This window comes from Myxocyprinus asiaticus, chromosome 33 (genome assembly GCF_019703515.2).
Source record: "Myxocyprinus asiaticus isolate MX2 ecotype Aquarium Trade chromosome 33, UBuf_Myxa_2, whole genome shotgun sequence".
Classification (NCBI taxonomy): Eukaryota; Metazoa; Chordata; class Actinopteri; order Cypriniformes; family Catostomidae; genus Myxocyprinus; species Myxocyprinus asiaticus.
Window position 1 is genome coordinate 36,578,169 of NC_059376.1, and position 14,724 is coordinate 36,592,892.

General features: G+C 38.0%; 1 protein-coding gene across 2 annotated transcripts in view; it reads right to left on the reverse strand.

The window, feature by feature from the left end:
- The window catches only part of LOC127423919 (sarcoplasmic/endoplasmic reticulum calcium ATPase 2-like), a 51,437-nt gene that overhangs the window by 21,294 nt on the left and 15,419 nt on the right, over window positions 1-14,724 (reverse strand). For both annotated transcript variants that reach the window (XM_051668607.1, XM_051668608.1), the window contains exons 7-13: window positions 7,096-7,176; window positions 6,925-7,010; window positions 5,312-5,776; window positions 2,588-2,676; window positions 2,392-2,494; window positions 1,784-1,915; window positions 1,019-1,138 (exon numbers count right to left, since the gene is read on the reverse strand). In XM_051668607.1, coding sequence (XP_051524567.1) covers window positions 1,019-1,138; window positions 1,784-1,915; window positions 2,392-2,494; window positions 2,588-2,676; window positions 5,312-5,776; window positions 6,925-7,010; window positions 7,096-7,176 — 1,076 coding nt within the window. The remainder of the gene's footprint in view (window positions 1-1,018; window positions 1,139-1,783; window positions 1,916-2,391; window positions 2,495-2,587; window positions 2,677-5,311; window positions 5,777-6,924; window positions 7,011-7,095; window positions 7,177-14,724) is intronic.

A 14,724-nucleotide genomic window follows, 5' to 3' on the forward strand; every position in this document is an offset into this window, starting at 1 on the left:
TTCCAATTCCTCCCATTAATTTTAACAGAAGTGACCCATCTCTGCCAAATAATCTCTGGTAGTTCTAGCAAAATAAACAGGCTTATCAAATTTTAAAATAGAGGAGATAACGATTCCCATATTTTTGGTTTTTGACATCAAAGGCCATGCGGCCAAACAAAATACTTTGCAATTCTTCAATATTTTGGGATAAATTAATCTGTCACTTGGCAGAAGCTAGCCAAACTTGGTAGATGCCAACATGGACAGGTGCTGTTCCAAACCCGTATGTCTTTCTTCTGCAGAGTACAAACAAAATTGTTTTTGTCCAATACAATGCAAGTCATTGGGGTTGAACACTTTCAAGTTCCAAAAGGACAAAGGAAGCATAAAGGTACTACTCATGTGGTTTAATCCATGTCTTCTGAATCAATACAATTGGTTTTGGTTGAGAACAGACTAAACTGTAACTCCTTTTTCACTAGACGCATGCACAGAGGAAGTGTAATCGAACTTAAATCGCGCTTAGGAGAATGCAGATGGCAAGATTAATAGTGGAAAAGGAGTTACATTTTGATCTGTTTCTCACCCAAAACTGATCTTGTCACTTCAGAAGACAGGGTTTAAACCACAAGTCATATGTATAACCTTTATGCTGCCTTTATGCCCTTTTTGGAGCTAGAAAGCGTTGGACCCCATTGACTTGCACTGTATGGATATAAAGACATCATATCGCCATCAAAATATCTTTGTGTTATGCAGAAGAAAAATAGCATAAAGGTGAATTAATGAGGAGAGAATTATAATTTTTAGGTACAGAACTTTTCCTTTAATTATTTTGGATATTTTGTGTCTATGCAATACGTGATAATATCAACACATGTCAACGTATTTCAATTTAAGTATAATTTTGTTTTTGTATAAACCATGTTTGTACTTTGTAGGGTCACCACTGGATATCCAATGTGAAATCTGGTTCCTTCAGTAAAACCAGTTGAGAATCACTGATCTAGGCAATAATTGGAGACACATGAAGCACCTTGACAAACATCTTAGCAGAGGAGGACTTGGACTTGGTGGGGGAACAGAACACAGACATAGACTTCCTGTCTCTGGAGAACTCCAGGGTGAACTCCTTCTTCATCAGCTGCTTGATCACCTACAAACACAATTTCTCAAATCATAATTCCATAATTACACATACATAATTTGTCATCAATTAATGAAATGTAAAGTTACACAGAAATATACTGTATATACAGTACTGTGCAAAAGTTTTAGGCACTTGTGAAAAATGTTGCATAGTCTTCAAAAATAATGCCATAAATAGTTTTCATTTTATCAATTAATGTCATACAAAGTCCAGTAAACATAAAAAAGCTAAATCAATATTTGGTGTGACCACCTTTGCCTTTAAAACAGCCCCAATCCTCCTAGGTATACCTGGACACGGTTTTTCTTGGTTGTTGGCAGATAGGATGTTCCAAGCTTCTTGGAGAATTCACCACAGTTCTTCTATCTATTTAGGCTGTCTCAATTGCTTCTGTCTCTTCATGTAATCCCAGACTGACTCGATGTTCAGTGGGGGGCTCTGTGGGGGCAATGCCATCTCTTGCAGAGCACCCTGTTCTTCTATTCTAATCTTTTCTATTTGCAAAAGTAATGTTTGGGAGTCTAAAATGTATTTTTCCTATTGACACACTAAAGCTGAAGATATAAATAACCATCTTAAGACAAATGTTTTTTGAAACATATTAAGTGCCTAAAACTTTTGCACAGTACTGTATATTATAGAAATGTTTACTGAGTTGCAGGCGTTGGCTCTCTCGATGTTAGACAGGCTCCTGGTATCAGTTTCAAAAACATTCATTTTCTCAACAAGGCAGGTCAGAGCGGTCTCTGTGGCTTCTCCAACCTTTTCATAAACACCTTTAGACTGAAAGATCACAACATATCAATGAAAAACATACTGCTCTGAACTTCTGGGACAGCTGTCTTGTGAATACTTCAATACGTCAATACTAATACTTGTAATAGTTAAGCAATGTTTCATTAATTAACTGCATTAATTGTACATTAAAAAAAATCTAAAACTTTCTGCTATAATTAAATTAAATCTAAAGACTAGAGGTGTATACCAGCTGAAATGTCAACCAGTATAAATATGTGGAATTGACCCTTTAACTGCAATTTTCATGACTGTTCAAAACACATATATTCTAATGTGATATTCCTACCTTTACTTTGACATTGTTTTAAGTCAAATGGACCTTTTTAGTCGTTTTTTCACTTTTCCATTAGAACGTGTATTTTATGATATACATGTCATTATCGACAAAACTGAGAATAATATAGTGATATAAATGTTTTCCTCATATGGCCCACCCTTACAAAGGGCACTAGTAAACACACCTCATTAAAATCCAGGGAGGAATCATTGCACAATGCACAGATGGTTGCCAACTCCACCAGACCATCATACTGAGAGCACTTCACCACACGGTTATCAAGGTACCTGAGAAACCCAACAGATTGATGAAATTTAAACTCACTAAAACACATCGTTTTGGTTGCAGTACTACAAGTTAGTATGAGACAGAATACTCACACATCTCCTTCAGGAGCGTAGGTGGAGCCAGAGATGGTGAACTCAGTCAGAGAGCAGCTCTCACCCTCAGCCTTGTCTATGATGAACATCTGAATGACAGACAGAAGTTTTGATACCATTGGGTTAGAGTATGCTTATTGCCTACTATTATATTGCACAACTCTACTTGAACTGATTTAAGGTATGATTTACAAATTTAAAGGTGATGTGTGTAGTTTTTGTTAATGTTAAAATACTTTCTCCTATCCCAAATTAATATGCAGTGACAGCTATAAGTAAGCCATTTGTAAGTTCATTCCACAGAAAAGTATAAACACTGTGGCACCATCAAAACTTTGCTCTTTTTGTTTTTTTACATCTCAACACAGCAACACCAATTCAACCAATGGTGTCATTATTGACATAATTTTTACTATTCCGTTTGGTCACGCTAGTGGTGCAGATATTACACAGGTCAAGTTTAATTGTGTGTCAGTGTGTGCATTCAGTCTGGAAGGAATTTGTTGAAAAGTTAACCGACAGAGGGTGGCAGTATAAGCAAGTGTTATTAACACTGTGCCATGATTCTATCATGTTTTCCTGTTTAAATACATACAAAAATTGGCAGAATGGCAAAAGGACTGACACTGTCCCCACCGAGAGAGAGAGAGAGAGAGAGAGAGAGAGAGAGAGAGAGAGAGAGAGAGAGAGAGAAAAAAAGAGAAGATGAAATATTGCTTTAGAGATAGAGCGCCAATCTGTTTGACAATTTTTTTTCCACAATATTCACACTTTCCTGTTAAAAGGAATATTCTGGGTTAAGCTAAATCAAAAACAGTTGTGGCATAATGTTGATTACCACAAAAATTAATTTCGACTCGTCCCTCCTTTTCTTTAATAAAAAAAAGCAAAAATCAAGTTTACAGTGAAGCACTTACAATGGAAGTGAATGGAGACAGTTTTTGGAGGGTGTAAAGGCAGATAATAATTTTATTAAAGCACTTACATTAATTCTTCTGTAAAAACACATGTATTATTTGAACTGTAAAGTTGTTTAAATCATAATTTTTACAGTAATTTTAGGGTTTGGTGACATTACATCGTCATGGCAACGAAGTTGAAAAATTGACTATAACTTTACACAGAAAAGATTAGTAAGTGACTTTATCAAACTAAAATCATGTTTACACGCATATTGTTTACATCTTGTGGCTATAATTTTTTCTTTTTTGCCCAATTCCCAATGCGCTTTTAAGTCCTCATGGTCGCGTAGTGATTCGCCTCAATCCAGGTGGCGGAGGACGAATCCCAGCTGCCTCCGCGTCTGAGACCGCCAACCCACGCATCTTATCACGTAGCTTGTTGAGCGCATTGCCGCGGAGACACAGCACGTGTGGAGGCTTCACGCCATCCACCGCGGCATCTACACTCAACTCACCACGCGCCCCCACCGAGAACGAGTCACATTATAGCGACCACGAGGAGGTTACCCCATGTGACTCTACCCTCCCTAGCAACCGGGCCAATTTGGTTGCTTAGGAGACCTGGCTGGAGTCACTGAGCATGCCCTGGGATTCGAACTAGCGAACTCCAGGGGTGGTATTGTGGCTATACTTTTGAAACAGTAAGTATTTTAACATGTACGGATTGGCCCCATTCACTTCTATTGTAAGTTCCTCACTGGAACCAAGATTTTTGCTTTTTTTATAGAAAAGGAGGGTCAAGTCAAAATTAATTTTTGTGGTAATCAATTTTGTCACAAATGCTGTCGATTGAGTTTAATTTTTATTGAACCCATAATATTCCTTTAATCATTGTGGTTCTTTAATACAGATTTTTTTTTTTTTTTACACATAATATTTGAGCTTAAATTACTATTACTATTATTATAATTAATAATAATAATAATATCTTAAAATAAAATATTAAATTATATTAAAAATATATATAAATATAAAATTAAATTATAATATTATTAAAATGTTTTTTTTTATTGTTAGTCTAATGATTAGTTTGTGTTTAGTAATTGTGTCAAAAAATAGAAAAAATATTTAAAAAAAAAACAATAAAAACTAAAAACTAAATAGCTCTATATTGCTTTTCTACATTGTTCTCCTTTTTGTTCCTGGCTTCAAGCTCAAAGTATGCTGACATTTCTGCAGAGCGAGCAGCTCAGCTATGACAGAGATTTCTATCCGTGAACTGTACAGGAAGCTGCACCAAAACACTTCATTTCCACAGACTCAGAGAGGCTTTTAAACTGACCAAAAAAAGACTGAAAATAAACAGATCTCTTGAGCTAGAGTTGAGGGAGACCTGCAGGAGGACACAATCAACTAGGGTTTAAGAAGCTGTAATACTAGCAAAACCGACCTACAACTAATTATTTAACAGACTCACTTAAAGACCCCATGAAAACTGCTTTTAGTTTAGTTTTTTAGTTTCATGGCTTTTGGTTTATGTCTGTTTACTTTGAAGCCATCTAAATGCTAGTGTACTCCTAGAAATGCTAAAAAGTTTTCAGTCTTTCTCTTTCAAGAAATCATACCAAATATTTTGATGACACATCTTGCACTATCCAAATTTATGCCCAATCAAATGTCTGTAAGGCACTATTCTTTATAAATCTGTTTGTGATGATCTGTATTTTGAAAAGCGCTACACAAATATTTCAAATTGTCTTTAAGTATGTTTAACCTGTACAGATTACGATAATTAAACTGAATGCTGGACTTGCAATCTCACCCTGCTCACGGACATCTGGTTGGTGGTGAGGGTGCCGGTCTTGTCAGAGCAAATGACAGAGGTGCAACCCAAGGTCTCCACAGAGGGCAGAGAGCGGACAATGGCGTTCTTCTTGGCCATGCGGCGGGTGCCGAGAGCTAGGCAGGTGGTGATGACAGCGGGAAGACCCTCAGGGATGGCAGCCACAGCCAAAGCGACGGCGATCTTGAAGTAGTACACGGCGCCACGGATCCAGGAGCCACCGTGGACGGGGTCGTTAAAGTGGCCGATGTTGATTATCCACACAGCGATGCAGATGAGCGAGATGACTTTAGAAAGCTGCTCGCCGAACTCATCCAGCTTCTGCTGCAGGGGGGTCTTCTCCTGCTCGGTGGCGGCCATCTCATCACGGATCTTGCCAATCTCTGTGTTCACACCTGTGGCCACCACCACACCCACAGCTTTGCCAGCGGCAATGTTCGTTCCCTGAAATAGAGACATTAAAATGTTAGGACAGGAGGAAAAAAATAACATTTCCTGCAGAAGAAATAAGAAACAAAACTTCAAGGAAAAGTTCACCCAGACATGAAAATTCTCTCATCATTTACTCACCTTCATGCCATCCCATATGTGTATGACTTTCTTTCTTCTGCTGAACTCACATTAAGATTTTTAGAAGAATTTCTCAGCTCGTTTGGTCCATGAATAGCAAGTGAATGAGTGCCAAAATGTTGAAGCTAAAAATAAAATTAAAAAAAATAAATCACAAGTCATCTGAAAAGTAATCCATAAGACTGTGGTTAAATCAACATATTCAGAAGCGGTATGATAGATGTGGGTGAGAAACAGATCACTTTTACATTGTTCTTGTGTTTTTGGTGATTTTCACATTCTTCATGCATATCACCACCTACTGGGCAGGGTGAAGAATTTCTAGCAAAAAAGGACATAAATATTGATCTGTTTCTCACCCACACTTATCATATCACTTCTGAAGATATGGATTAAAACACTGGAGTCATATGGATTACTTTTATGATGCCTTTATCTGCTTTGTGGAGCATCAACATTTTGGCACCCATTGACTTGTATGGACCTACAGAGATGAAATATTCTTCAAAAAAATCAGATGTGTTCTGCAGAAGAAAGAAAGTCATTCACATCTAGGATGGTATGGGGGTGAGTAAATAATGAGAGAATTTAAATTTTTGGGTGAACTATCCCTGTAAGTCAGGGTTCCTACATCTTTTTGAATGAATTTCCATGACTTTTTTATGATTCATGATTGGGTGATTATCACAAAACGTGTCAAGAAAATGTCCTGGTCCTCATTTTAGTCAAAAGACACATAAGGCACATAGAAAATGACACCTATTTTTAGGGCCAGTAAGATTTTTTACACTGTGACATTATTTACATGACAGTTACAAACACTTTGCCCCCCAAAATCGTCATAACCGCAACGCGATAAAAGATGATTACAATACTGTCATTACTGCAACGTAAAAACAATCATATATGATTTAAAATGTAAATCACAAGTTTAAAATTCCCCAATATTTCCAGGTTTTCCATGAGTGTGGGAACCCTGTGAAGTTTAGTGGTCCAAATTTCGACACAAAACAGGCTCTTACCGAGAACAGCATGTTCTTCTTGTCCTGATTGACGGCGCGGGGGTCTGGCACAGGGTCGGTGTGCTTAATGACAGAGACGGACTCGCCTACAGTGGTACAGGAATCAAGGTAAACCCCACAGCCACAATCCATGACACTCAAAATACACATACAGATGAACCAAACGGCTACCTGTGAGGATGGACTGGTCCACTCTCAGCGTTGTGGACTTGATGGAGCAGATGCGGATGTCAGCAGGTACCTTGTCACCCACTGTACAAATAAAGAAAAACCATTAAGGGAACATTAGTTGGTTGCTAAAAAGTGCACCGTTTAACAAGAAACAATTTTGACCCTCTTAAGCTAATTTGATACTGTGCCCTCAAAGCGTTCATTAACCCTTCATTGCTTGCCTCTTGTTTATGTCATGACATTTAATTTAACAAATCCACTGTACCCTTTTGCACAATGACTTATGGGACTTCGAATAGGAGCCAGAGTGAGAGTGAGAGAGAGATCGCCATCGAAAACAAAACCGACATGTAAGCTCATCAATGCCCTTGAGGGCGAGAGAAAAGAATAGCATGGGACAACAATGAACCGTGCCAAAAATGGGAAAAGTATTTTGATATGTTCGCTGACGCGCTGATCATGTTTAAAAAGATCACAGCATAAGAGCAGCTGCCCCGTGCACTCAACAGAAAGAGTGAAGAGGGTAAATACCCACCGAGCTGCAACAATGGCAGTCAAGATCACCTTTACATTGGCCAGCTATGGAGGAGTCTCCACAATTAGCTGCACAGTGGTTTAAACAACATCCACAAATGTTATTTTTGACAGACGTGCCAATTTCCAGTGAATTTGGAAAATTTACAGGCCACAACTTTTTCTTACTAGCCCGACACTGTATTGTGCATCATTAAAGCTTATTAATGCTTTGCAGATTTACCTTTTTTTTTTTTTATTGGGACAACAGTTAACAGATGACAGGAAATGGGGGTGTAGAGATTGGCAAATGACCTGAGCCAGATTCAAACACGGGATATGACCTGTTGGGTCACATCTAAGGCATTTTTTATCAGTTTTTTTTCCTTGCACATTTGTGAGAAACAGCGCAGGTCATCTTTTGTCTTGAGATGAGGCAGCCTCTCGATGAAACCATGGCAGTCAATTTTTTTTTTTTTTTTACTTTTGGTGGCTTAATGCGAGGTGTCACAATGTGTAGTCACATAGAATTCATCTAGGATAATTTACCATCATAAATATCCTAGATAATTTATTATGGTAAATATTTTAAGAACTAGGGGTCTAACGGTTTATCGTGGCACGATACATCGCGGTTCAAAAACGTGATGGTGCACATCATGTAGATTTGACTTTTTTTTTATTATTATTATTATTATTATTATTATTTTAGCATTTATTATACCCAATACTAACGATGTCATATGCCTACATAACGCTGGCATACAAATGGAAATCACTTCATTGCACACAAGGAGCTCTAAATTACGATTGCACACTAGCAGCCACAAGTGTTGTGTGATGAATTTGGCTGAAACTGTGAAAAAGAATAGCGAATGCAATACAGTGAGCACCAGGAGAGAGACGCACGAGGGATCGAATGTCCGTTTGAAGCGTGAAAGTGATGAGACAAAGTTATTTAAGAAAAATAAAATGTTAATTAAAAATACTGAATTTTAAATGTATGTAATCAGTGACAGTATGTAAGCAGCATATGTATTTAACATAATTCTGTATTTTCAATAAGAAGAATTATTAGATAATATTTCCATTTGGTGTCACCATTGCCCTATTCTGGCCTGATTTTCAGTCCCAGTACATCTCTGACAAATCATTTATAGCACTAAAAACAGAAACAAAGATACACAAGTTTTGAGAGATGTTTTCTTTAGTAGACTGTTTGTATTTGTAGACGGTTGAAGAGGGTCAGACTATTATTCTTACAGTACGACTTAAACCATGTAATGTTGTGGCTCCCAAATCACAGATTTCCTCAATTTAAATTATTGTTGTTCAGAAACAAGATAGAAAGCCAAAGAAAAGGAAGTCAGCTGATAACCCATTCATCGAAGGTTTAATAAACAGTTTATATAGTTGAGAAGTTTGCATTCCCTTTTGTCTCATAAATGTTCACACCCCTTTCATAATGTATACAAATATAAGAGAAAAAAAAAAGATTATTTTAATTTAGTACTGCTCTTCAGAATCTACATTACAGATATTTTCATAAAGTATAGTATGCATATAGTAGCGTGTTGTCTTGAGCATCAATGAATGTTTGCACCTTGTGTAATATTTGTGTACAAGTCCCTTAATTGTCCCAAGTGTCAAAAGCTTGATCTCATATATATATATATATGCAGTATACAGTACTGTGCAAAGTCTTAGGCACATAAAATCTTTCACAAAAACATTTGTCTTTACTTGGTTATTTTTATCTTCTGCTTTAGTGTGTTAACAGAAAATCTTTTGTGAATAGAATAGAATAGAGGAACAGGGAGCCCTGTAGCAGATGGCATGGGCCCCCACTGAGCCCCCCACTGAACATCGAGTCAGGTTTACATGAAGAGACAGAAGCAATTGAGACAGCCTAAATAGATAGAAGAACTGTGGCGAATTATCCAAGATGCTTGAAACATCTTATCTGCCAAGAACCTTAAAAAACTGTGTCCAGGTGTACCCAGGAGAATTGGTGCTGTTTTGATGACAAGGGTGGTCACACAAAATATTAATTTAGCTTTTTTTATGTTTACTACACTTTGTACGACGTTAATTGATCAATCAAAACTATTTATGGCATTACTTTTGAAAATGTTTTCACTATACAACATTTTTCACAAGTGCCTAAAACTTTTGCACAGTACTGTGTGTGTGTGTGTGTGTGTAATATTATATTATATATATATATATATATATATTTTGTTTTAAAATATTGCCTTAGTCTTTCTTTACTGTTAACGGATGGCCCCAGACACAGAGACTACAAGAATGCAAACTGAATGAAATCCCAGATGCAGTTTATTGTGCTACTCCAATTCCAATCAATAAATACCAGAAAAAAAGTGGTACACAATACGGGGCTTTTAATTATAAAGAAGCCCGAAATACACATGGGACTCTTATTTTGAAATGTCTGCACTCCCAGTTGTGAGCTCACCTACGGCTGATTCACTGAGAAAGTGAATCTGATTCAAACTGCTAAACTGAGCTCCTGAGTTCAAACCCTCAGTTCTTTTCGGGTGATTCATGAAAAAGATCCTGTTCAAAAGAGTCATTTGTTCACCACTCTCTCGCGCTGGGTTTGTTGTTGCATGTGGTGCAGTGAGCTCGTCAGAAACAGAACAGGTGAAAAGCGGCACGAGACACACTGGTTGTACACTTTCAAAAAATATATTCAATAAATCACAAGATGATATCGGATGAAACCGCATATGAACGCACACAACCCGACTGTCGCCAGTGGCGACTAGATTTTAAATTATTGTCGCAATCCATTATTTTTGGTCACATTTGCGACCATTTTAGTCTGGAGCCCTGTAAATCCCTGATTTTTTTAACACTAAAATTACGTTAAAACATGCATTTTAACGTTTATGGTCATTCACTTCCATTGTAAGTGCTTTACCGTAACTGCAATTTTTATTATTGTTATTATTATTATTTTTATCAAACGAGGGACGAGTCAAAATAATTTTTGTGGAAAGCAATGCCACAGATGCTGTAGACTGAGCTTAACTTGTATTAAACCCGGAACATTCCTTTAAAGAGGGATTCTAAGTCCGAGTGCATGATTGGGCTCTTCACCGATCTATGCATGTTAAACATTATCGAGTCATTCAGCAAAAGTCCAGGGCATCTGCACAGCCAGTTTGCACACCATGGCAGAATGAAAAATGGCAGGGCATTACAACAATGGCTGCTGTGTCTTGGCAGTGATCAACACACATGTACATGCAATATCTCATCGCGGCAGATTAACCGGCCGTTCTTTCACCATGATCTGTGAAACCCTGCGCAGAGCTACAGGGGGCAATGCCTCCACACGAGACAGTGAATGCTTTTCCCAGAAAGACTTAATGAAGCTCAATTGCATCTTTCAGTCATCTAAATAGGGAACAAATGTAAGCAATGAAGCCTCACACTTCTCAGAAGGTCACATGGCATTGTTCGCAAATAACAAAAGAGCAAACGGAAAAGTTAATTGAACAAGTACAGCTTTTTGCATCTCTTAAGACACATGATGCGAAGATGATCAGGGGTTTATTATGAGACTGTCTGGTGATTAATGGTGGGTAATGTCCCCAAGGGTTTTCTTTAAACAGGACTGAGCAACACTGGTTTAGAGACTCCAGAGTTAATTTACCAGCAAAAGAGTCCATTTCAAACCAAATTGCAACTGCTTTTGTTCTTTGTGGATTGCAAAGTGAGAGCAATTAAATACATCTGCTTAATTTTGGAACTAGGAAAGAGCTTGGGTGGATGTCACTATTTTCGGTGAATAACGACCTAAATGTCAACCTTGTACTCACACAAAGCTAATGTATGGCTTCAGAAGACTTTGAATACAGCACACGGGTTGCATGGACCACTTTTATGCTACTTTTGTGGTGCTTTTGCATCCCATTTGAAGCTTGAATGATTCACTCCCCTTCATTGCAATTGCATGGAAATGAGCGAAGTCTTTACATTTTATGCTCAGCAGAAGAACGTCGAAGGACATGGCATGAAATGAATGTGATGACAATTTGTTGGGTGAATTAGTCCCTTTACTATTCTATTCCTATTTAAATTGATGCGGATGCATTTCAACAAGGTGCTTAATCATCAGAGTGACTCATGCAGATTGGTACCAGAGGTGAGAATGACCTGTCCATTTGATTTAGCTCTAACTAAGAGCTCATTCATGAGTTTTAAGAGAGGCCAGATGGCGGAATTCACAAGTGCAATGCTTTCCAGAACATAGCAACGGTTATCAGTGCACATATACACAAATCCCCTGCGATGAGCTATTACTGGCATATCTGGCCTACAGGTAGAATCTCAGAGTATTCTACCCGCCTACCCAACACATGCAGCCTCCTCATCTTTGCTCAAAAAGCAAGGAGTGCACAGAACAAAACCAGTGAAAGGGCTTTACACAACACCCACAAAGACTTAGCAAAATATTTAGCTCAAAACTGAACTACTGATGGAGCATCAACCGCTCAATGCGAAACTAAATAATAATACATTGGGAGGGAGATGCAGTATATGCTAGGGATGTGCAAAACACATATTTTCAAAACTGACAAGTCAGTGGATTGCCTAAACAACTTGTTCGACTAATTGGTCTAAGGAACCTCTGTACAATTAAGTTGATTTCGGGTTCCCTTGACCCTGATCAGATGTGCTTTACTACAAAAACAAGGTAAGCAGAACTTAGAGGATGGTCAGTTCTACACAAGGATGCAGATTTTTATTAAGAAGATTTTGTTCTTTTTACTTGGAATGTAAAGTGATAGGAACCATAGGTTGTGCTTACCAGACATTTTTCATTATTAACCAAATTCTCAAAACACTAATGAATAATTCCAAAAAACTGTCTTTTCCTAAATAAATCTCCACCTTTGACCAGCCCTGACCAGTAGGTGGCAATATGCATGAAGAATGCACATTGCCAAAAAAAAAAAACAAAAAAAAAAAAAAGAATGTGGAAGTGAAATTGGAGATTATAGTAAAAAAAGATTTAAATATTGATCCGTTTCTCACCCACACCTATCATATCACTTCAGAAGACATGGATTCAACCACTGGAGTCTTATGGATTACTTTTATGCTGACTTTGTGATTTGTGGAGATATAAGTTCTGGCCACCATTCACTTGCATTGGATGGACCTACAGAGATATTCTTCTTTAAATCTTTGTTTCAGTCATCAGTCATACTCAGAAAATCAGTCATACACATCTGCGATGGCATGAAGGTGAGTAAATGATGAGAGAATTTTCATTTTTGGGTGAACTATCCCTTTAATAAATTAGTTTTTGCAGGGTTCTATAGGGACATTTACATGAGATGCGTTCTTGCTTTCAAAAACAGCTAGGCATGCAAAACGAAATGGAACAGAATGCAGGGGTCTTCAGACAGGTTTAAAAAAAAAAAAAAAAAGTAGCGTGACAGTGGCCAAAAGACATCCATTTGAATGTGTATGCCTGTAGTGACAGTGCTTTAATGATTAAGATGCAATTTTTTCCGAGAGGCATTTACCATGCCACTGTCTGACAGCTATAACACATCACACTTTATTAAAGTGCAACCGCTTATATATATATATATATATATATATATAAACTAAAAAATATTTTTTTTTCCAACCAAATTGACTAGTTGGGTACTGAAGAACTAGTTGACCATCAAGACCCATTTCTAGTAAATACACCAATCTCTAGTAAACCAATCCAAAGACCAAAACAACTCACACGTTTGTTTGCCGACAATCAGATCACTTCTCAGGAAAGACATGTGCCTAGCAAAGAGCAGGCCTGTTTGTTTGCAGAATGCGATACAATTTAAAGGTTTAAGCTTCCATCACTTCCCCCAACAAAACAGCATTGTCATAACTTTCATGTCTCTGCTCTTTATAGTAAAGCTGACCACAGGGGTCAAACAAACATAACTGCACTTTACTCTGCACGTGTCATCACAGAATGGTGATCCAATTGGCAGAGAACTGTCGAGCAATTGGGGGCCTCAAGGTTGTTTGGTCAAGCTCAAGAATGCCACTTAAGAACAGCACTTATGTAAGCTGAAATCATACAGTATCTTACATACTTCTGAGGGTGTCCATTTGAGAAAAGGAGAATCTAAAATCAGTGGTTTCTTGCATGATTGGACATTGAGGCAAGGCTAACTGTACACCTGTCCCACCCCTGTCATTGATAAATGTCCGGTATTTCCTGTACTCGCATTCATTTCATGTCATTTGTGGATCATTGCTGACAGCCCGGGGGCATCAAACACTGCTGGGCCCCTGCCACTTGCCAAAGAGCTCCACAGTGATAGGTGATGGTTACCAGGTCCAGCAGAATGTTGCATGGCATCCTGGGTGCTTGAATGTGAGAGTGGTTGGACGAGGGGTAAAGGGGGTGGTACACCATGGGCACTTCCCGATAAGGTCATCTCTCTCCAAGTGAACAATAGGAACAACTGTTAGACCTGGCCTTAGAACCCGTTCCATTTGTCAATCAAAGCCTGCACTGCACTCACCTGGAAATGCTTCATTGGTTTTAAGTACTGTGCACTACACAGAGGAGCAGCAATAGTTAAAAAGCTCATTCACATGTCACCATAAGTCATGCTCTTTGATTGTGTCAAAGACCAAATGAAGTGGCTTGATGAGCACAGTTTGACGAGTCTTTCCTGTGTTAATGTATTGTCTATTGAAACAGGAAATTGGGGTGGGACATTTCAAAGGGCTTGGAGCTCATGGTAGGTCTTTCTTTAAAGGTTTATGTTATCGTTAATAATCAATTCCTCCATGGAATAAATGAATAGGATTTTAAACTTCCAGACCCAGACTGTTGCATTCTATTGCTAGTTAGAGACAGGTTGTATATATGATGTAGTGGGTTATTTTTTGTCAGCTTGGAGTCAGAGTACACTAGCATATAGATGGACATAAAGCTAAATGCTTTGGCCAAAATGTCAAATTAAGATTTCATGAGATCTTTAAGGGGACTCACTGCTGGACTGAAATCAATTATTTTGGAAAAAGCATGGGGTTAAACTAATTGTACTAAACAAAGTGTCCTCCTCACAT